Source organism: Halteromyces radiatus (assembly GCF_025201355.1).
Source record: "Halteromyces radiatus strain CBS 162.75 chromosome Unknown BX664scaffold_9, whole genome shotgun sequence".
Lineage (NCBI taxonomy): Eukaryota > Fungi > Mucoromycota > Mucoromycetes > Mucorales > Cunninghamellaceae > Halteromyces > Halteromyces radiatus.
Window position 1 is genome coordinate 498,145 of NW_026251695.1, and position 22,744 is coordinate 520,888.

A 22,744-nucleotide genomic window follows, 5' to 3' on the forward strand; every position below is an offset into this window, starting at 1 on the left:
TGTTTTATACATAAAAGAATATATTTTCATGGGGAATGAAAGTAAATACACAATAGTTTGTGAAGAGAGAACTATCTAATGAGAACTATAAACTAAAAAAAAAAAAGGATGATGATAAATAATAATAATAAAAAAAATGTGTTTTTTTTTTAAGCAGAAGCAGCCTTTTCACGCATCAAGTTCAAAGCAGAACCAGCCTTGAACCATTCGATTTGACCAGCGTTGAAAGTATGGTTAAGAGTAATATCTTCAGTAGCACCAGAGGTCTTGTGGAGACGGAGAGTCAAGGGCTTGCCTTCTTGGAAATCAGTCAAACCAACAATGTCAACCTTGTCAGAGGGATCGATCTTTTCATAATCGGCAGGATTGGCGAAAGTCAAAGGCAACATACCTTGCTTCTTCAAGTTGGTTTCATGGATACGAGCAAAGGACTTGACAATGATGGCAGCACCGTTCAAGAAACGGGGTTCAAGAGCAGCGTGTTCACGAGAAGAACCTTCACCATAGTTTTCATCACCCACGACAACCCATCGGATACCTTCAGCCTTGTAATCACGAGCAGTTTCGGGCACACCCTTGTATTCACCAGTGTATTGGTTCTTGACCTTGTTCACAGCATCGTTTTCAGCATTCACGGCACCAATCAACATGTTGTTGGAGATGTTATCCAAGTGACCACGGTACTTGAGCCAGGGACCGGCCATGGAGATGTGATCAGTGGTACACTTACCCTTGACCTTGATCAAGATGGGCACATTGGTGATATCATTACCATCCCACTTGGCGAAAGGCTTCAACAATTGGAGACGGTTGGACTTGGGATCCACAGCAACAGACACACTAGCACGGTCGGTAGGAGGAGCTTGGTAGGTGTTTTCACCAGCATCATAACCCTTGGGAGGCAATTCGAAACCAGAAGGAGGTTGGAGCTTGTAAGGCTTACCATCAGCACCAGTCAAAGAATCAGTGATGGGGTTGAAGGTCATATCACCAGCAATGGTCAAAGCAGTGACGATTTCAGGAGAGGCAACGAAAGCGTGAGTAGCAGGGTTGGCATCGTTACGACCAGTGAAGTTTCGGTTGTAAGAAGTGATGATGGAGTTCTTGTCACCCTTCTTGATATCTTGACGATCCCATTGACCAATACAAGGACCACAAGCATTGGCAAGCACGACACCACCAGCGTTAGTAAGAGTGTCCATAATACCGTCACGTTGGATGGTAGCACGGATTTGTTCGGAACCAGGAGTGATGGTGAACTTGGCCTTGGCCTTGACACCGTGATCAGCAGCTTGTTGAGCAAGAGAAGCAGAGCGAGCCATATCTTCATAAGAGGAGTTGGTGCAAGAACCGATCAAACCAACCTTGAGTTCTTGAGGCCAGTCATTCTTCTTGAGGGTTTCCTTGAACTTGGAAAGAGGAGTAGCCAAATCAGGAGTGAAAGGACCGTTAATGTGAGGTTCAAGAGTGTCGAGGTTGATTTCAATCAATTCATCGTATTGGGCGTTTTCATCAGCACGGAGATTGTGAGCGAAGGATTCAGCATATTGAGCAATACCAGCACGGTTGGTAGCACGGAGATAATCACCCATACGGTTGTTGAAGGGGAACATGGAGGTAGTAGCACCGATTTCAGCACCCATGTTACAGATAGTACCCATACCAGTACAAGAGATAGAATCAACACCATCACCGAGATATTCAACAATGGCACCAGTACCACCCTTGACAGTCAAAATACCAGCCACCTTGAGAATAACATCCTTAGGAGAAGTCCAGCCACTCAATTTGCCATTCAACTTGACACCAATCACCTTGGGACACTTGAGTTCCCAAGGAATATCAGCCATCACATCCACAGCATCGGCACCACCAACACCAATGGCAACCATACCCAAACCACCAGCATTAGGAGTGTGAGAATCAGTACCAATCATAAGACCACCAGGGAAAGCATAGTTTTCAAGGATGATTTGATGGATAATACCAGAACCAGGACGCCAGAAACCAATGTTGTACTTGGCAGTAGCAGTGGCCAAGAAATCATATACTTCCTTGTTAATATCAATAGCACGAGCCAAATCCTTTTCACCACCCACTTGAGCTTCAATCAAGTGATCACAATGAACAGTAGTAGGAACAGCCACACTGGGAAGACCAGCAGACATGAATTGTAACAAGGCCATTTGAGCAGTAGCATCTTGACAAGCAACTCGATCAGGACGTAACTTGAGATAAGATTGACCACGAACAATATCTTGGTTTTCAGCATCATCCAAATGGCCATAAACAACCTTTTCAGACAAAGTCAAAGGACGGTTCAATCTAAATTAAAAAAAAAATCAAATAGATGAATATCTATCGCGTTTTTTTTTTCTCTCTCTCTTTTATTATCACACTTACCGCTTACGAACAATTTGCAAATTATCTTCAATACGTTGATAGTTGATAAATTTGTCTTGTTCAAGATTGGACATGGGTACCTTTTGAGCAGCAAAGTTACCACTAACTTGAGCATAAGTACGAGCAGGGACGTGAGTGCGAACAGCAGGAACGAAAGCCTAATCATATATATATATATATAAAAGAATTAATATATAGAAACACGTCATATCTCTCTTTTTTTTCTTCTTTTATCCTTATCACTTTACCTTGGCGGCCTTCATGAATGAAGATGAGGACAACATTATATTTAAAAAAAAGGCTCTGACTGGGCAAAGCTTTTGTGAAAAAAAAAAAGAAGAAGAGAGGGGGGTGAAGAAAAAAAAAAGTAACAAAGAAAAAAACAAAAAAAAGAAAAAAGAAAAAGAAAACAAGTGGAAAAAGAGTTCTAGGGAGTTATTTGTACGTGATTTCAGAGACAGAAAAAAGTTTTTTAATTCCGATTCATGTGAAGAGTTCAGCTGTTTCACCAGCCACTTACATCCCTTAGATCACGAAAAAAGTGAGGTATTGGATCATCATTCTAAAATCAATAAAAAATGATGATTTATTACTTTTTCTTTCTTTCTTTTTATATATTCATACTATTTCCCATTGAATCTGTCTATCTTATTCCCCAAAGGCACACCTTTTACACGTAGGAGAGTAAATCGGTTCTTTTTTGTACAGCGTAACGGGGCCATGCAATTCATATAGTCAGGGCCGAGAAAAACCATTTTGGCTCCGACTGATCTCTCTTTCTCCCCTTGGGCTTATTGTTTATCCACACCCTTACAAAAAAAAGCAAAGACTTTGAATTTCCTAAAAAAAAAAAGATCTAATTCATTTGATATTATTTTTTTTTCTTTTTATATTATTTTATTTTATTTTATTTTTATTTTCTTTCTTGATTGTCATGATGATCATCAGGGAACGGCTTGTTAAGGAAGAAGAATGAAGAACTATGTCATCCGAAATACAATTCATCCTCCGGCACATGTGTTGGGAATAAAGTGACGCCTAAAGGAGTAATGTTGGTTACTGAATGATGAAATAATAATGATGCTGATAAAACTTTAAATTTTTTTTTTTGTTATCAAATCATCTACCTAATAAGGAGGAACTACTTTTATTTTTTTTATTTTTTAATCATTATTATTTGTCTTTCTTTTTATTCTTTATTAAAAACAAATGATGTACAAATCTTGATGAATTTATTATTTCTTTTCTTTTTCAATGGAATAAAAGAACTAAAACGATCAAAAAAGAAAAAAAAATCATTTCCATAATAAGACAAGGATGGAAAAAAAAAGACATTGATGATGACATGATCTTGTGTTAGGACGAACCCTTTTTTTCATGACCCCCCACATTTTTTTTTATTTCCATTTGATGGCCCTTCTTATTCTTTTTTTTTCATGACCCCTTCCATACCTTTCTTTTCTTTCTTTTGACGATGGCCCCCACTTTTTTTTTCATGACCCCTTAACGATTGTGATCAAACGATCATAATAATCATGCATTCAAAGAAATTCTTTTTATTTTGTAAAAACAAAATAGGTGATATATAAATAATAATCTATAATTATAATTGGATTCTCTTAATGATGTAAAGGTAAAGGATGATGATGATGATGATCATTTGGTTTTAAAGTAGTACAGGCATCAAGAGACGAGACCCAAGGATCCGCCAAAAGATGAGACAAGGAATAACGTTGATTGGGATTGGGGTCCAAGACATGCGCCATGAGGGATCGTGCATATCGAGGAATATAAGCCAATAAGGTGTTCTGATCTTTTAAGTACATTCGATAATTATCATCTTGACGAGGTCGTGGGATACGCCAAGCAAATCGTCGCAGCACCATACATACAAAGATGATTCCACAAGACCATATATCCGCTGCAAACGCATTGTATTCTTGTTGACTATATTGTTCTGGTGCAATGTAAGGATCCGATCCACATACGCCTATCAAAATAAAAAAAAATAGAAAAGTAAGAAAAGATATATAATAAAAAAAAGGGATTGCATTTTATTATTATTATTATTTACCAGAGCATAGTCGTTCTTTGTTTTCAAAAGGAGATCGGACAACTACTGCTGTACCAAAATCAATGATTTTGATAATATGATGTTCATCCATCACCAAATTATCCAATTTCAAATCCCTAAGAGAGAGAGTGTGTGTATGAGAATATTAAAACAAAAATCCTTTATTTTTTTTTTTTTTTTTTTTTTTTTTTTTTTTTTTTTTACCTATGACCAATGCCCATGTCTTGAAGATAAGCAAGTCCATTCAATAATTGTCGCCAACAACAACCAATTTCAGAAGGAGTTAATTTTGTTTTCATGACAACCGAGAATAAATCACAAGGAGCATATTCCATGATTTCATAAAAACGATCATCTTCTTGAATGATATCCAATGTTTCAATGATATTATCATGATGAAGTGTAGATCCAATACAAAATTCAGCTGTCACTTTCTTGACATATTCACGCTCCGATTCCTGTGGTCTCCGTTTTCGGAATTGTTTGACTGCAAATACTTTATTATCTATTGCTCTTCGGATGATCCGAACTGATCCTCCAGATCCTTTACCCACAAATGTACCTAAATAAAATTTTAATTCAGTGAGTTATATTATTATATATTAATTTTTTTCTTTACCCCAAGTACCATAACGAGATTCTAAATCTTTATTAAATTCATTTCCAAAAGAACTATGACTTGTTGTAGATTTTGAATGATTTGATTTAGATTTAAAAAAGAATTGTTTCATATCTTGAAAGAAACTATCATGACGTTCTAAATGATGATGATAATGAGTTTGATGATAATGATGATTATAAATTGGTTTCTTAAAAATGAATTGTTGTCCAGAAGAAGAAGAAGAAGAAGAATCTTCCTTCTTTTTATGATATATTGATGAAGTTTGACAAGTCATTGGATCAGGTGTAACAGGTCGATATGTACTGACATTTTTCTTTTTAAATAATTGAAAAGAATCATTTAAAGATCTATTTTCTGATTGTTCAATCATATAGAAAAATAAAATAAAAATATAAAAGAAACAAACAAAAACAAAAAAAAATGATTCTTTTTAAGTAAATGATCGGAGGCAGAAACAAAAGAAGCTCATGCAAAAAAGATTATTCGGATGAGTATGATTGGTTAACTACAAGTTTCATTTTTTTGACTGGTGAAAACTTGTTCTTTTTTAACTGAATAAGGGGAGTATAAAGAGGATGATATTTTGTTGCACTTTATTCACGTGTTCCCATCAATAAAGCAGATGATCTCAGGTCATCAAAAAGTATCATTCTCAACATCATCTATATCACAAATAACCAACTTTCTGGTGCGTCATCAAACATCACTTTTTTTTTTGTTTTGGAATCCCTTTTTTTTTTTTTCTTCTTTTCTTTTCCTTTTCTTTACTCAACTCCCCTTTTTTTTCTCTTTTTTTTTTTTCTTCTACTCTTTCTTTTATACCTTATTTTTCATAACTTTCATTTTTTTTTTGACTTTTTTTTTAACTTTTTTCTTTTTTTGGTTTTTTTTCTTTCTCTCTCTCCCCCCATTCCTGATCTTTTCCCCCAATCTTCCTCTCGCTCGCTCTCTCTTTCTTTCTTTCTTTTTTTGTTTACTTTCCTTTTCTTTCTTTCTTTCTTTCTTTCTTTCTTTCTTTTTTTTTTTTTTTTCTTACATTGACCGATGACACAAGAAGATGATCTGGAGTGGTTACAAGTGGATCCTAGTCCAGGTAAAATGTTATTGTTTAACAAAATAATATTAACAAAAAAATAATATTATTTTGATTTTAGGGTTACTCTCACAACTATGTTTGCATATGGGTGTCCAAAACGTTCAAGTGGAACCTGTTTTATCAATAGATCGAGATTTTTTATGTGATCAACGGTAATATACTATAATAGAAATAATCATATTTTAAACTTTTTTTTTTTATTTATTGATTTAGACCGGTCTACGGAATGATGATCTTTACGTATCATAAAACATCTCATCCATCTTCTTATATTTCAACAAAAGATGATTTTACAACAAATGATCATCTTTATTTTGCAAATCAAGTAAGTCTTATTGGAGTCTTTATATTCTTTTTGATGATTTTTATCTTTTTATGCAGATGATTATAAACTTTAATTTCAAACACGATACTGACGCCTTTTTAACCTTTTTTTATTATTATTATTATTATTCGTTCTGTTATTTTTTAGGTGGTAAACAATGCCTATGCTATGCATGCCTTACTAAGTATTCTTCTTAATTGTGATATCATTGATATTGGTCCTACTTTGGTGGAATTCAAACAATTTACAAAAGATTTTTCTCCATTGGTAAAGGCAAAAAAAGAAAAGAAAAAAAACAAGGGGGGAAAAAGTAGATCAGGGGTTAAAAAAAAAAGGAAAGGGTACGATGCTTATTATGATATGTATCTAGTATATATATATATATATATATATATATATTTATATATATTAGATATGTATTCTATGTAATGTGATGTTGTTATTATAGATATAGATTGAACACAAATACTTTCTTATTATTATTATTATACTTATTTTTTTTTTTTGATTTTTGCTACTGACACTTGCAGGTCAAGGGGCTAAGCCTTAGCAATAGTGATGCCATGCGGGAATCTCAAAACCACGTCGCTAGGTAACAAAAAAAAAAATAAGGAGTGATCAACAACTTTATTTTGATATATTTTGTTTAAGGTTGTGGCCTAAGAAGAAATCGACTAGTAGCCATGTCTATCATTATGTTAGCTATATTCCGTTTGAAGGTTACTTGTGGGAATTAGATGGTTTCAAAAGAGGTCCTTTACGTCTAGGTAAAATAACAAAAAATAGTTCTTCATTTGATTCACAACCTTTTTTTTTAGGTCCATGTACAGATCAAAACTGGTTAGATAAACTTCAATTCGAATTGGTACGAAAAACAGAAGGGTAAGATCCACCCTGAAAAAAAAAAAATGATAGACACACGTGAATTCGATTCTAATTTTTTTTTTTTTTAGATATCAAAAACAACATATACCTTATTCCATGTGGTCTGTCATTGAAGATCGACGAAATGTATTACAACGAAAATTACAAGCAAAACTATATTATAAGGAACAAGTGGAACAACATTTAAATCATCACTTTCCAGAATGGAGGATGGATGTTCAACAATGGGAAGAGGAATATCAACATGCAATGACCGATGTAAAGTATTTAAATATCATAAAAAAAATTTTATTCAATTTATATATATATAGGCACAAAATAGACGAGGCATGGATGTAGCGGCACATATGACTTTATCAAGTAATACATTAGATGATGATTATCAACAATTAAAATTACAATTACAACAACATCATCAACAGTATGATCAACATAGTCATCAGGATCAATTGAAAGAATGGAGAGATCTTTGGTTACAAGCTCAAGATGAAATCTTACGACTTTATAATTGTTTGGGCAAAGAAGATGAGAAACATCATAATTATCAGGTAAGGAAAAAATGATCCCTTTTAGTGTATTCACTCTTCTTTTTAATTTGTGAGTAGTGTGATAATCTTCGACGACAACACGATTATGGTCCCTTTATTACTGCTTATTTGGAAGCTCTTCATACTCAAGGTCGTTTACAATCACTTATTACCCCTCCCTCTTGATACCTTTCTCTTTTTTTTTTATTTCCTTAGATTATCATCATTACCTTTCTTCATTTGTTACTCTATTCCTTTACCGTATGCATCCATAGTTTTTTATTTTTATTTTTTACATGTTTATAAATATATGTCAATTTCATTCTTCTTCTTTTCTCTCGTTTATATATTTAACTTTTTTTTTTTCTTTCATCGTACATTCATTTCTTTATTGGATTTATGTTTTTTTTTTCTTTTATTAGTTAACCTTTATTAAGAAAATAAAAAAAAAAATTACCTCTTCATGATGATGGTTGCCGTTTTTCCCCAGTTTGCTCAAAGCAACGTCGCTTTCAATCCCAGCAGTTTTTAACATCTGAAACTTTTTTTTACTCATGATCGAAGTGCATAATAAAGATATCATACGGTAACATTACTTTTTATCCTCTAGAAAAACAAAAAAGTCATCACATGATTCTATTGATCAAATTATATAAATAGGTTTTATTTTTCCTTTTATTGTTGTAAAAAAAAGAAAACGTCATTTGCTACAGAAAAAAAAAAAAGATACAAAATGAAAACTAAACTAATCATCCCAGTCGGGAATCATGGAGAATTCATAACCGGGGTATTTGTAATAGGCATAATAGGCAATGTAAAGATGGTAGGCACCTAATGACATAGAAAGAGAGGTAAGCAAAAAAGATATGAAATGAATAGACTGGTCTTACCAGGGATGAACATGATAGAACCAAGTACAAGAAGTGGGATGGCTCGACTTAGATATTCTTCTGTGGCTATAAAACCCAATTTAATCAAAACACCAATGGTAATCAATATAGATCCAATGGTGAAAAGTAATGTGGCAAGTCCAATAGCTTTCCAAGGAACTATACAAAAAAAAAAAACACATTAATAATCTTTTATTATTATTATTATTATTATTATTATTATTATTATTATTATTATTATTATTATTATTATTATTATTATTATTATTTTAGTTTGTTTATCTTTACTTTGTACTTCGGGTGTTGTGAATTGTTCAGCTGTAAAACCTCTATCTTCTTGTAATTCTGCTAGTTGTTTTCGTTTAGATTTCAGTTTGATGGGACGCATTTGTATATGAAAAAGAAAGAATAAAGAGAAAGAAAAAAAAATGGCTGGTCCGATTTTTTTTTTTTTTTGAATTCTTTTTGGTAACTTCCGACCGCAGACTTTATATATAAGAATATATTTATTGAGAAATAATGAAATAAATGTGGAATATAAAAAAAAAAAAGAAATGCAATTGTATACATAGGTAATGAATGAAAAATAATAATAATAATAATAAACTAGGAAAAAAATCTATATAAAGGAATCTACACGCCACAAAAGAGATTGAGTAATAATTGATTTTCAACATCCACGACATTGCGTCTGCTATAAGTTGTGCCTTGATAACGACATGTATTATCTTCCAAACCTAATTGATGTGTATCCCATAATTTGACACGAGGATATTCATGAACAAGATCACGGACTACGTTGGCAAAAGCCCGGCTTCGACCAGCATTCCAAGAAGTATAATAATGTTGTCCAGTACCAAAGAATTGAGGTGTGCGTAGGATGATGATTTGGTCAGGATAAACAGTGGTGGTCATATGATGAAGCAAATCAGATAATGCATTGGCAAATTGACTTGGTTTCATTCGACTCAATGGAATATCATCATTACCTACACCTACAATCACTAGATCAGCTGGTGGTAATTGATCTTTCACTCGCATTGCCATTTCCTGTCGCCAATCTTGAGTGGTGATGCTGTTGATGGAATTATAATGTACCTTGTTATCTCCCAAAGCTAATGGAATGTTATGATCTGCTGCCCATGGATATAATAAATGATCAGGATCTTCTAGATCATCATTACAAATACAAGTGGCTTCAGGATCGTTGTTTATATCACACCAATAAGGAGAGGCTAAAGTTTTCAAATTTCTAAAATAAAAAAAAAAAAAATTAGTTTCATTTTCAAAAAGGTTAGACTAATTATTATATTATATTTTTACCTTCGTAAATTAGCATCAGCCCACACATGAATCGTTTTTCTACGTAAACAACGTAATCCATCTTGACGAGTATATTTCATTTCACAATGATCAGGAATAAATTGAAATTGATTTGTATCATTTCGCCAACTACCTTCCACAGGTTGATTAGGTTCACAAGCAGGTTGTTGAAGAGAAGGATAAGCTGAAGGAGTAACAATGACCATATTACTGGAATCAAAACTGAAAGGTTGATAATTATGTTGAATAGGTGTTTCCCAAAAATAAGAACGAAATTCAGTGGTACTTTTCAAGATATAAGAATCACTGTGACGGAAATAAACGTTGGCATAATAAGCATTACTTTGTTTTGGATATTGATGTAAAGTAATAGGAATTCTATAATGTTTTCCAATAGCCGTCATGGTGATACTATCAGGTGGTGCATAATGAGATTCTACTTTGATTTTAGATGCTGCTGGTATAGGTCCAAGCTAAATAAAAATAAAAATAAAATAAAAAAAAATGAATTTCCATATAAATAAATAAAATGATCACTTTACCAAAACAACAATACATAATCCATTTTCTTGTTCAATAATAACATTATCCAAAGTAAAATTACCATCAGGTAATAAAAAGAATGATTTGGTTTTCCATCCATCCCAATATTGTCGATCTGAAGCTCTAAAAAAAGAAACAAAAAAAAAAATAAGCGGACTTTTTTTTTCCTTATTGTTGTATTATATAAACTTACAACCAAGGAATATCACCTTTATCACAAGGTTGAATAATAGAATTATCATCAGAAGAAGAAGTTGATAAAGAAATAATAGGTGAAGCTATAGGTAAATCATCTTGTTGTTGTATATATAAACTTGGTTGATCATTAGTTGAAGATGTGGCGTATTGGTAATATGAGATGGTTAATAAAAATATCAAAAAGGTACCAATAAGGATGACATGTCTTTTTTGTGAAGACATGGAAGTCACCATATTTTTAGATTCAAACTACTATCACAATAAAGTATAGAAAGATGAGGTTATAAAAAAAAACAAAGAGAAAAAAAAAAAAAAAGAAAAAGAAAAAGAAAGAAAAAAAAATAGATCGGTCGAGACAGTGAAAAGGTTCAACATAACCTAAAAATATATTTCATTCTCCGCATTCTCTTTTTTTTTTTTTCAGTTGAAGATCTCTTTTTTGCATCCACTTTACAAAAAAATATTAGGGAAAAGAGGAGCTAAGGTTTTTGATTATTTTCTCCTTATGTTTCTTTTAAGAAATTATTATTTATCAACATTCATTCATTCATTCATTCTTTTTCCCAAAAAAAAAAAGAATAATAATATCATCCTCATTATTATTATCATAAAAAAAAAAGAGATTTACCCATATTGGTTTTAGCGTGGCTGCTTAATTCACTTGATTTTTTTTTTTTTCCTCTTAAACGTAGTGCAACCCGAACGAATCAACTCCTTTCTTATATTCAATCATATTCCCTCCCATCTTCTCATATACCCCTCATCTCCTGAAAAATTAAAAGGATGATTCATTATCTTATTTGACATTATAAATAAAACGACATAACAAAAATATTACTTTTTTTTTTCTTTTTTTTTTTTTTTTTTTTTAAAAAAAAAAAGTTATCATATCAATTGTCACACAAAACATTCAACATATATCTTGCAACATGGTATCCATTTTTTTTTTCATGTTCCGAGAAATTAAGCTTTTCTGTTAACCTTTTATACCATTTGCTTACTATAAAGATATCATCATCATCATTTTATCATAAGCATGATTCATCAATCCAGTATCATTCATCCCATATTATTATCATAACATATCATACCATCTTGTCGATACATCGGTATACTGGTCTAATATAAATGTGATGAGAAAAAGAAAAGTTGAATTTCTCCACATTATTTTCCTTTTTCAATAATAGTCTCGTAAAAACTATTATCTAAACAACTCATGAGGTTATTTTTTTTTTTTGGTTATCACTTGAATTTTTTTTTTTTTTCGTCAAGACTTGGTATTTGGAATATCTTTTTGTCAAGTTGAAATCCTCATAGATGTTTTCAAACAATTTGTTGATGATTTCATAAAGGGGATCTTGGATATTTCAGGGAAAGGGATCTACCGCTCCTCCACTCCGGTGCTTGAAAAGAAATGGTTAGTATCAACTAAATATTATTTGTATATGTGCACTTACGAAAAAAAGAAAAAAAAAAAAGAAGATCCAAACAACAAGGAAGAACGAGAGAGACGCAAGGACGAACAACCAGAGGGAAAGCAAGACCAAGAACAGCGAGGAAAACGGGAAAACAAGAATCAATGTGTGACCAGGTGAACGGAAAGAAGAAGATATCAACAAGGAAGTAGCCAAAAAAAGCAAATGATTTTATTTTTTGTGTAGAAGAAAGAAAAATAATAGAAAGGAGAAAATAAAAAAGTCTGTTTTATATTGTTTTTTTTCTCCAATCACATTGAAGCTATCAAATAATCATCAATGATCCAACCATTATATGTCATAAAATAGCATATAGAATTCATATTTCATAAAATAAAAGGCTAACTTGTAAGAGATCATGTATTATTAAGAGCATAAATTATTAAGAAAGGGTTTAGGGTTTTCAGGAAATTGACGGACTTTGGATCTTTTATCGTTTTTGGGAAATATCAAACACGAATTTTTTTTTTTCATTCATTTTTACTTTTTTTTTTATTATTATTCATTGAGTTTCAATGTCAAAGGATGCGATAATGGAAACTATTATTGGACCCATGCCTATTGATCCTGATGATTCAACACTTAACAATGATAAAGATACTTCTTCTCAAGACAAGAATAAAAAAAAAGACGATATGGACACGAATGAACCTAGTAGTGCTATTGATACTAATGATATTGATACCGAACTGGATTTAGCACTGGATAATCATCTTCGTGCTATGGATCATCAAATACAAGATGACGAGGATGAAGAAGATGATTATGACCAAAGCGATACACCTTCTCCACCTGCTTTATTCTTTTTATCTCAGATTGGCAATAAATTGGACCATTTGGAATACGATCAACGCATCTTACATATAGCTAACACCAACATAGTTGACATGTCTTGGCAAGATCTGAAGACCCTTATCAAAGACACATTCTCAAAGGTAATATAAAATATTTATACATTATGTTAATTTGTCAACAGTCTAACTCCTTTTTTTTTTTTTTTTTTTTTTTAGCAATGCACAGCCTTTGAACAAGGGATTTCTGATACAGACGTACTATCAGCTGTTAATGGTATCAAGACAAATATATATCATTGTATTGATCATCATTCTGGGTAAGTCAAAGATCTATATTAAGACCAGTTCTGATATAATTCTTTATTATTTATAGAATTCCTTTTACTATTCAACGATTATGCGAATTGATCTCAGAACCTACACGACACTATGAATATTTTATCAAATACCTTCATGCTATTGAAAAGGTAAACTTAAAAATTGATCAATGCAATGAAATATATATATATATATTAATTCCATCCTTTATTCTTCTTATTAAAAAAAATAAAGGTTTTATCAGTAGCATCTACTTTGGATTCATTTTCAGAAGATGATCCTTCTCACACGAATGGATCAACAGAACAATTGGATCATATGTTACATTTAGGATATGAAGTGACTCTACCGACGTATACACCCATTTCCACCGAAGATCAAAAGGATGATGATAAGGATACAATTGACAATGAACAATCCCAGTCTAATGGCATCTTACATGATAATAACACGGAGGAGAAAAACGATGTAGATATGGATACTCAAGATGATGAAGCAACAGTGACAGATTCTTCTTAGACATCCTTGTTCCCCATGATATCTAGTTTATTTTAGTTCTTCTTTTTGTTTTTTTGTTTTTTAGTATATATTTATATATAATCTTCTTCTATTACAAGTCATTTACAATTTTATACATATCATTTTTTTTTGAATATATATATATATATTGATTATATTTTATTGATAGATTTGTATTTGATATATATATAATAAGTGTGTAGATATTCTAATAATAAAAAAATAATAATAATGGAATGAAATGAGGGATATGGACAATAAAAGAGGGGGTAACTAACGATAGTGAGGTTTCATTCTGGAAAAGGCAAATACACCAAGAATAGCAACACCCAAAAAAGTGATGGCAGCAGGTAAAAACAATTCTTGAGGAATTCCAGCAATTTCCACAGAAGGTGTTCGATGTCTTGATTTCCTTGGAGAATCAGTTATTATTTGTTCATCCACATCCGAATGTGTTTCTTCTTGGGTTTTGTCATCTAAAGGTTCAATCGGGGTAGGTGTCTTTGGGCTAACCGTTTGTTCCACAACATAACCGTGAAGCATATCAATAGTGTTGGGGATGGAACGATCGACGACAAATAACATGATTCTATCCTTTCCAGCCTTCCGAGCAAGTTGTAATGCATCACGTACATCCGAGTCCGAGGTCATCAAGACTTGATCATCTTCATCATCCACATACGAAATCGTCAACCAGTCCATACTACCATCATCTTCCTCTTCTCCTGTCGCTGCTAGATGGTCTTGAATCAATTTGGGTCGTACCATGTCGAGGACTTGTTGATAGGTCGGTTCCGTGATCATGAATCGGTGGCTTTGCCCGTTGGGTAATTTGTACTTGAAGGCAATACGATCATCTGTCTTTTTATTTTGGGAGCGTGAACGGTCCTTTTGATGGGATGAAGTGGCCGATTGATTGTCATCATTATGAGCTACCATACTTGCTGATTCATTGGGCGTGATTTCTGGGAATTCTTGTATGTTGGCATCTGGAGAAATCGCATTTTTCGCACGTGGTTGATGAGGTGATTGACGATGATGATGTTGTTGAGAAGCTGTGTGTGATGCTGAAAGAGAATCTGATAATTGTGATTCCGTTTCCGTATGTTCATTTTCTCCAAAACTATCCCAAAATCGTGACCACATAGGACCTAATTTTTTATTTTAAAGAAAAAAAAAAGTCAGCTACTTTTAATCTATAAGAATTTGCATGAATTACCTTCACCATCACTACCTTGAATACTATTAATCTGTAAAAAAAAAAAAAAAAAAAAAAAAAAAAAAAAAGGAGGAAATCAATTCATGGTCTTATGAAAATCACATGATCATTACCTGTTCGAGAGTAGCATAAGTTAATTTCAATACATCTACCATACCAACAATAGATCCTTCTTCCAAAACTGGTAAATTCAAATAATGTCCATCTAAACAAAAAAAAATAAGTTTCTATATTAAACAATAGTTTGATTACTTACCATTCATTCGACGTAAAGCTTCCATGATAGTTGTTTGAGGATCAGCACAATCAGGGTTAGGTGTCATGACACGAACAACAGAGCAATTGTCAGGAGATAGACCAGCGGCAACCACACGAAGAACCTAAAAAAATAATTAGTCACTAAAAAAAAGTAGAGATTGGCTCCTTTCTTCCCCCTCCCCCTTTCCTCTTAGAAAACCCATACTTACAATATCCTTTCTGGAAACATAGAAGAGAAAAAAAAAGAAAGAGAGAGAATAAGACATCATATCAATAAATCCTCTTTCTTTGTTTACTCACGTTGTGAAAATCCCAGCTAAACCTTCTCTATCAGTAACAAGAACAGCGGTAGTATGATGTTCTTTCATCAATCGAGCCACTTCACGGACATTTGTCTTGACATTAACTTCGGCAGGAGGATTGCCGTCCATAACAGAATTCAAATCAGGACATGACATTCGATCACGTAGAGCTTCCATATATTGTACCAATTGGACAGGACCACTTGACCATTCACGTTCCACTCCTTGTAAAGCATCATATAATTTTTGAGATGATCCAAAAGCGCGTTCCATTTTATCTAAAGCTTCATATAAACATTTGGTGATATCCAATAATCCAAAGATATCTCCTTCTTCATTACAAACAGGCTATTATATATAAAGTTAAACCCCCTGACGATAGTTTATTTATTTATTTATTCTTTACCAAATGACGGAAACCACGAGATACCATCAGGTTTAAAGCATCAGTTGCACTTGTATCAGCAGTGACACACATTGGCATTTTCGTCATAATATCAGCCACAGTCGTCGTCCTAAAATGGCAATCAAGTACAACAACAACAACAAAAGAAAAAAAAAAAAGAGAATTGAATTTCTTCCGATCTCGTCCAACTCTGTATTGTTCTTTTTTTTTGGTTACCTAGGATCAATTCCATTAGCAGCAACTACTCTATAAGCAATATCTTTAGCCTATTCAATATAAAAGTTAAAATAAATACTATAGAGGAATAGTTCTTTTTTTTTTTCTATTTACTGTAAAGATACCACTTAGATGATCATTTTCATCCACCACTAAAACACAGTCTCCTCTTTTGGCTGCCATAAGTTGAGAAGCTTCGATAACCAATAAATGTTCTTTGACTGTCAAAGCTTGAGTAGGTCTTAAAGCTGATACTGTTCCTGGTACTTTTCGTCCATGTCGTATACCTCGACTATTGCTTTGTTTCTTTTTGGAAAGTTCTTGTTCAAGTTTTCGTCGTATCGCCTTTTATTTTTTAAAAAAAAAAGAAAAGTTATGGATATAAAAAAAGAATGATAATATTTATTTTGAAGGGAAATCTTACCTCATCCTTCTTTGACTGACGTTGTCGACTACCAAGACTAGCTGATTCTGAAGTATCAGCACGGGAAGGTGCTACCGATGGTAACCTACTACGATGTTTGGTAGACATGTTTTATATTCGGTTGATAAAGAAAGAAGGGGAAAAAAAAAGAAAGGAAAAAAAAAGTTGAGAAATGAACAAAAACAAGGGCGATTCTTTTTTTTTTTACCCTGGCGGAGCCGGAATAAAGGTTGCCCCTGTGTGTGTGTGTTTGATACACTAGAAAGAAAAATAAAGGAAACACTAAAAATGGACATCAATCCCTTTCTTTTTTTCAATAATACAATACAAAAGAAGAAAATGTTCATCTATGTATCTTGAATATTGAATTTGATACTTTTAAATAATCTCTCATCACGTTAATATATAGATATATCTTCTTTTTTTATAAACAGGAAATACATAAATTATATTATATGACATATTTCATAAAAAGCTGGAATTCATATAAAGAAGTAGGTTCTTTTTTTGTTTCATTTGAATAGAAAAAAAAAAAACTATCATTCATAAAGTCCGAACACTATGTAGTTTATTGTTCTTTCTGTAGGCAGCTTGGACCATGAGAGAGAAAGAGAGTGTACGGGGAAAGCACTTTCCATAAAAGGCACCTGACCTGAAAATGGTTCGGAGGCTTAGAGGCACATGGGGTTAAGGTGAACTGACAGCATTTTTTTTTTTTTTCTTTTAGCAAAAAAAAAAAAAGAGTTGGATTGCTGTCTGACTTTTTCCAAGCTATTTATTTTTTTTTTCTCTCTCTCTCTCTCTCTTTTTCCTTTAGTTTTTTTTTTTTTTATATCTATATATATCCATGTTATCAGTTTGTAGACGAGCTGCTACATTGACCCCAGGATCTCTTCGATTCCTTAGTCAACGACGATGGAATAGTGATAGTAGTAGCAACATCCCACCCAATAATAATAATAATAATGAAAAAGACGAAGAATCAACTAGCAAAGACTCACAGTTTGATGGATTATTGCATGTTTTAGATGGAAGTGCCTCTAAAGCCAACAAGACTTCAGCAGTAGAAGGTATTACTAGTATTCTTAATGAATCCGCCAACAAACAACAACAACAACAACAACAATCAATTTTTGGTAGTAATGTGGGTGATAATAATTATGATATGAGTTATTTATCCATCTCTTTATCTTCCATGACCCATGCACCTTATCAACTTCATGTCAATGCATCATTTAATAATACCATTATTACCTTGACACGACCTAATGGTTCTCCTTTGGTAACTACTTCTGGTGGTAGTGCTGGTTTCAAAAAAGCTCAACGAAGTGGGTATGAAGCTGCCCATCAAGCTGCTATTCAACTATTGGAAAAAATGCAAGCCAAGAATTTACAAATCTCCAATGTTCATATCATCCTCAAAGGTTTTGGTCCTGGTCGTGATGCTGCTTTTAAGGCTTTGGTTGCTGGTGCTGCTTGGAATGTTCGACGTATCACTGATGCTACTCCTGTTGCCTTTGGTGGTTGTCGACCCAAGAAAGCTAGACGTCTTTAAGGATTATTCTTTTATATTGTTTTATTTTAAATATTCTTGTACATGTAGATTTTTTTTTCTCTTAGATTAGTTTCTTTTATTTGTTGTCATATTCATCCTTCAATAAAATGAAAAAACCTCACTTTTTTTTTATATATACTTGTCGTGACTCGAAAATCATCCTATATTTGTCCACCAGGGGGGAGGAAAAGGCATCCTTTCTCTCTTTTTTTTTTTTCTTTTTTTTTTTCTTTCTTTCTTTCAACCTTCATACTAATTTGATTATCAATATGCTCAAATCAACTCAACTATTACGTTCTCGTGTCTCTCCTTTTATTTTTCAAAAGCAACAACGGACAATCGATCTTTACAGCAAACGATTCTACAAAATGAGTGTAGGTTCCATAAAGAAAGGTCAAATTGTTCAGTTCAAGGACAAGGCTTGGAAAGTGTTGAACCGTGATCATTCTTCTTCAGGACGAGGAGGGGCTGTTATCAAGGTAATAATCAATAAATAAATAAATAAAAAGAAAAAAACTTTTTCTAATGTTGATATATATCATATTTTAGATTGAAATTCAAGATATTCGAACTATGGCCAAGTCAAATGAACGATTCAAATCAAATGATACCTTGGAAAGTAAGTATTTTATTGGAAAAAAAAAAAAAAAGAAAAGAAGAAAATAAATTCATATTATATACATATATTTTACTTAAGGAAATGAATAGTTTTGAATTTGCAGGATGAAAACTATCAATTTCTTTATTCCGACGGTCCACAATTACATTGTCTTCATCCTGAAACGTTTGAAGAAATTATTTTGACAGGTGATATGTGTGAAGGTGGAGAACGATCATTAGCCATGTTGGAAGGTAAAGAAATAAAAAATAATAATAAAAGAAAAAAGAAGATATACTCATTCCTTTTTTTTTTCTTTTTAAATAAACAATAGATGGTATGCCTATTGCTATTAGTTTCTTGACAACACCAGAAGAAGGAAGACAACCAGCAATATTCAAATTACCTGCCAATTATGTATATACAGTGGATTCAGTGGTAGAACGTGCTGGTCAAGCTGCCAAAGGAACCGTTTACAAAACTGCTTCTCTTTCTAATGGTGCCAAGTTACAAGTCCCTGAATTCGTACATGAAGGTGATCGCATCGTGGTGGATATTGAAAATATGAAATACGTCAAGCGTGAATTATAGTGATTAGATTATCCCTTTTTGTTATATAGACATCTTTTATCAGTTAATATATCTAAAATATAATACGAAATTTTTTTTTTGTTCTTTGTTTATTGTTGATCATGATGGATGAATGGAGATTGTTCCCTGGTATAATGGTTACTATTTTAGGTTCCCACCGTGAAAATTTCATTCGTTGAGTAATCCGGTACTAAAATTAAAACTGTTTTGTGGGGTAATGGAGTGTGTGTGTGAATGAGGTCTACGCTTTCTGATTGATATCATATGGTCCTTTCTCGGAATGGTACAGAATGTAAAATATGTCTTCAATAGTAGTAGTCTCATTCTCAGCCTGTCTTTTCAGTCGAAGTAAGACTGCAAAATCGATAACCCAGTCGCTCCCGCCCCTGGTTTCAACCTGCCAAATTGTGCTTAAAATAAACTCTAATGATGGAATCTTACCGAAAACGGTGAGCCACGCCATCCTAACATCTGACGTCTTCGTTAATTATACATAAATGGAAATCCTCATCGGCACAGCTCCTACCATATTTCTCCGGGTTTTCAATTGTAAGATGGGCAATAGAAACAAACGTATCATCGTCATAGTAATACTATAGACTATTTTAATCATCAATTACCATCATTCAAATCATGTAGGAGACGAGTTTTTTTTTTATTTTTATTATGATCTACAAACCATAGGTAACATCTTCAAAGACTGTAATGATTCACAAGAATATAGATCGCGTGGCTGAATGAACAATGGATATTGTTACAATTGATTTTTCTTTTTTGAGTCATAAGAAATGAAATGTTGGCTTTACGAAACAGAATATTGCCCAAAAAGCGACAAAAACCGATGATGAAATCTACTGAGTATGAAATTACGCTTAAATCATATGACCGAAGTTCATTAAAAAGGTTTTCTTTTTGATTGTCACCTTTAAAAAAACCTCTCTTATCTTCCTTTTTCTCGTCTTTTTTTTTTCTTTTTTTCTTCTTTACTTTCTTATCGAACCAACATACTACTCTTTTTTTCTGGTTATTATTATGAATTATCAAGAAGCATTTGACAAGGTTACTCAATCGATGCCTAACCGTCGTGAACTAGAAACGGTTGGCAAAATGACAGCCATTGGTCTTGCCACCTATATTGTCACCAAGGTAATATAAATGACAAACGCGTAACTTATATTTTTGAATTGTTTTTTTTTAATATTGAATAATATTCTACTTCTCTTATTTTTACCAGAAACTATATGATGCTTATGTCGGTCCTCTTAGTGGCGTGCCCTCTACATTTTATGCTAAATTCTTTACTATATCAAAAGGATCTTGGGACAACCCTGCTGGTACCTTGTAAGTAAAAAGGACAAAAAAAAATAATAAATTATGCGATTATTTACATTTCAATTCTAGATTTAAAAAATACTTGGCTTATACTGACAAATATGGTCCTGTAGCCAAGTTGGGACCGTCTACTTTATTGATCGCTGATAAGACTATGATCAAACAGGTGTTACAACAAGATGATTTGGAAAAAGGGGAAATGTATGATTTGTTTAGAAGTAAGTGGATCATTGTAAATATGAATCTTTTTTCTCTTTTGTCTCTTACTTTTGATCATACTCATCAACATATTATTTATTTATCTGTTTTTCAAATTTAGAAAATGGAATTGACACTACTTTCAATATTAGGGATAAAGATGCACACAAACATTTACGACGATTGATTTCACCTGCATTCTCTATCAAATATCTCAACTCTTTAGAAACTCATATGCATGATATGTTACAAAACCTATTGGATAAGATCTATAGCAAGGTAGGGGATCATCCTGAACAAGGTGCTGTTGTGGATATTTGGAAATTATGGCAACATCTTGGTCTTGATGTTATTGGAACTACTGCTTTTGGACAAACCTTTGATATGATTAAAAATGAATCTCATCCTGTTCCTGATAGTATTGCTTCAGAAATGCGTTGGTCTAATTGGGTAAATATATTTAAATTGATTTTTTTTTTTCATGATACTAATCATTTTTTATAGATTATTGCACATCCTTATCTTACCAAGATTCTCACTTTGGGTCGACCTATCAAATCCAGTCCCGTGATCACCGATGTAACCAAAAAAAAAAGCTCTTTCCCGATCTATGTGTACAACTAATATTAACTTTAATTTTTTTTTTTAATAGTTCATGATGAAAACCATTGAAGCACGGGTTACAAGTGGTGAACGTCGTCATGACATTTTACAAATTTTATTAGACACAAAGCAAGCTGAAGATCCCAATGACAGATTTTCTGATATCCATATCATCACTGAAACGATTCTATTTTTGATTGCTGGTAATCATCATCATTATACCAAGATTTTATATATTGACTCTTTTTTTTTATAATAGGTTCAGAGACAACTTCAAACACTTTGGGATTTGCTGTGATTGAACTTCTTCGACATCCTCAAGCAATGAAGAAACTGCGTGATGAAATCGATACTTTGGAATTTGTAAATCCGGAACGACATATCTTTAACCATGACCAACTCAAGAATCTACCCTATTTAAATGCTGTGATCAATGAAACATTACGATTGGATCCAATGGCAGCTAATGGTATTGAACGACGAGCAGAAAAAGATGTAACTCTTGGTGGAACTCTATTTGTTCCTAAGGGTACTGGAATTACATGCAACGCTTATCATGTCCATTTGAATGAAAAATACTGGCCCAATGCTCGCTCCTTTGAACCTGAACGTTGGTTGCCTAATGATACTCCTGGTAGTGTGAAACCCGATTTGGATGCCTTTTATGCTTTCAGTATTGGATCTCGCAATTGTATTGGCAAGAATTTCGCTTTGATGGAAATGCGTCTGGCTCTTTCTGCCTTGATCAAGCTGTTTGATATCACCGCTATTCCTGATGAAATGGAACAAGCCAATGATATTCGTCATTTTGTTACTTTGACTGTGGCTCAGAACAAGTTCAATGTTATCCTTCGTCCCCGTCGCGTCTGATCAGTAGAAGTAATTGTAGTATATATATAATAGTGGTAGTTTGTAGTATAAGTTTAGGTATCTTGATCCAATATGTTTTTTATGTTTAATTTATATTTATCTAATTTCATTTGAAATAAAGAACATTTTTGTGTATATTCTTTTTCTTATACAGGCAAAGCGGATACCATCGGCGGGTCT

General features: G+C 32.9%; 10 protein-coding genes across 10 annotated transcripts; 5 read left to right on the forward strand and 5 right to left on the reverse strand.

The window, feature by feature from the left end:
• Positions 1-94: 94 nt before the first annotated feature.
• BX664DRAFT_286365 (aconitate hydratase) lies at positions 95-2,787 on the reverse strand. Its single transcript, XM_051541704.1, has 3 exons — positions 2,652-2,787; positions 2,404-2,561; positions 95-2,325 (listed from the first exon to the last, which is right to left on the reverse strand). The coding sequence occupies exons 1-3, from the start codon at positions 2,685-2,687 to the stop codon at positions 150-152; spliced, it is 2,370 nt and encodes a 789-aa protein (XP_051396645.1). The 5' UTR covers positions 2,688-2,787; the 3' UTR covers positions 95-149.
• Positions 2,788-3,725: 938 nt separating this feature from the next.
• Positions 3,726-5,373, reverse strand: BX664DRAFT_303049 (kinase-like domain-containing protein; the record flags this gene model as incomplete). Its single annotated transcript, XM_051542460.1, has 4 exons — positions 3,726-4,393; positions 4,478-4,593; positions 4,682-5,039; positions 5,097-5,373. The coding sequence occupies 4 exons, from the start codon at positions 5,371-5,373 to the stop codon at positions 4,023-4,025; spliced, it is 1,122 nt and encodes a 373-aa protein (XP_051396646.1). The 3' UTR covers positions 3,726-4,022.
• Positions 5,374-6,143: 770 nt separating this feature from the next.
• On the forward strand, positions 6,144-8,118 carry BX664DRAFT_317816 (ubiquitin carboxyl-terminal hydrolase; the record flags this gene model as incomplete). The annotated part of the gene is made up of 11 exons (XM_051542769.1): positions 6,144-6,192; positions 6,254-6,347; positions 6,409-6,520; positions 6,668-6,787; positions 6,933-6,950; positions 7,051-7,112; positions 7,172-7,287; positions 7,339-7,402; positions 7,474-7,663; positions 7,717-7,953; positions 8,011-8,118. 11 exons carry the CDS (start codon positions 6,144-6,146, stop codon positions 8,116-8,118), a joined length of 1,170 nt encoding a protein of 389 aa, XP_051396647.1.
• Positions 8,119-8,561: 443 nt separating this feature from the next.
• BX664DRAFT_388881 (uncharacterized protein) lies at positions 8,562-9,290 on the reverse strand. Its single transcript, XM_051549503.1, has 3 exons — positions 9,111-9,290; positions 8,823-8,981; positions 8,562-8,763 (listed from the first exon to the last, which is right to left on the reverse strand). Exons 1-3 carry the CDS (start codon positions 9,208-9,210, stop codon positions 8,678-8,680), a joined length of 345 nt encoding a protein of 114 aa, XP_051396648.1. The 5' UTR covers positions 9,211-9,290; the 3' UTR covers positions 8,562-8,677.
• A 56-nt stretch (positions 9,291-9,346) lies between these two features.
• BX664DRAFT_341828 (uncharacterized protein) lies at positions 9,347-11,195 on the reverse strand. The gene is made up of 4 exons (XM_051547056.1): positions 10,882-11,195; positions 10,688-10,811; positions 10,146-10,618; positions 9,347-10,074 (listed from the first exon to the last, which is right to left on the reverse strand). Exons 1-4 carry the CDS (start codon positions 11,118-11,120, stop codon positions 9,456-9,458), a joined length of 1,455 nt encoding a protein of 484 aa, XP_051396649.1. The 5' UTR covers positions 11,121-11,195; the 3' UTR covers positions 9,347-9,455.
• A 1,626-nt stretch (positions 11,196-12,821) lies between these two features.
• On the forward strand, positions 12,822-14,197 carry BX664DRAFT_341829 (PPP4R2-domain-containing protein). The gene is made up of 4 exons (XM_051547057.1): positions 12,822-13,296; positions 13,372-13,472; positions 13,529-13,622; positions 13,708-14,197. Exons 1-4 carry the CDS (start codon positions 12,877-12,879, stop codon positions 13,990-13,992), a joined length of 900 nt encoding a protein of 299 aa, XP_051396650.1. The 5' UTR covers positions 12,822-12,876; the 3' UTR covers positions 13,993-14,197.
• BX664DRAFT_286372 (uncharacterized protein) lies at positions 14,124-16,966 on the reverse strand. Its single transcript, XM_051541705.1, has 10 exons — positions 16,818-16,966; positions 16,508-16,738; positions 16,394-16,443; positions 16,178-16,286; positions 15,770-16,119; positions 15,679-15,688; positions 15,468-15,591; positions 15,325-15,416; positions 15,212-15,242; positions 14,124-15,143 (listed from the first exon to the last, which is right to left on the reverse strand). The coding sequence occupies exons 1-10, from the start codon at positions 16,923-16,925 to the stop codon at positions 14,266-14,268; spliced, it is 1,983 nt and encodes a 660-aa protein (XP_051396651.1). The 5' UTR covers positions 16,926-16,966; the 3' UTR covers positions 14,124-14,265.
• A 667-nt stretch (positions 16,967-17,633) lies between these two features.
• Positions 17,634-18,502, forward strand: BX664DRAFT_341833 (uncharacterized protein). The gene has a single exon (XM_051547058.1). The coding sequence runs from the start codon at positions 17,665-17,667 to the stop codon at positions 18,370-18,372; it is 708 nt and encodes a 235-aa protein (XP_051396652.1). The 5' UTR covers positions 17,634-17,664; the 3' UTR covers positions 18,373-18,502.
• Positions 18,503-18,605: 103 nt separating this feature from the next.
• BX664DRAFT_388886 (uncharacterized protein) lies at positions 18,606-19,645 on the forward strand. The gene is made up of 4 exons (XM_051549504.1): positions 18,606-18,851; positions 18,922-18,991; positions 19,081-19,224; positions 19,305-19,645. Exons 1-4 carry the CDS (start codon positions 18,642-18,644, stop codon positions 19,559-19,561), a joined length of 681 nt encoding a protein of 226 aa, XP_051396653.1. The 5' UTR covers positions 18,606-18,641; the 3' UTR covers positions 19,562-19,645.
• Positions 19,646-20,510: 865 nt separating this feature from the next.
• On the forward strand, positions 20,511-22,695 carry BX664DRAFT_341837 (cytochrome P450). Its single transcript, XM_051547059.1, has 7 exons — positions 20,511-20,707; positions 20,796-20,902; positions 20,963-21,111; positions 21,213-21,541; positions 21,596-21,670; positions 21,744-21,897; positions 21,954-22,695. Exons 1-7 carry the CDS (start codon positions 20,594-20,596, stop codon positions 22,562-22,564), a joined length of 1,539 nt encoding a protein of 512 aa, XP_051396654.1. The 5' UTR covers positions 20,511-20,593; the 3' UTR covers positions 22,565-22,695.
• The last annotated feature ends 49 nt before the right edge of the window (positions 22,696-22,744 follow it).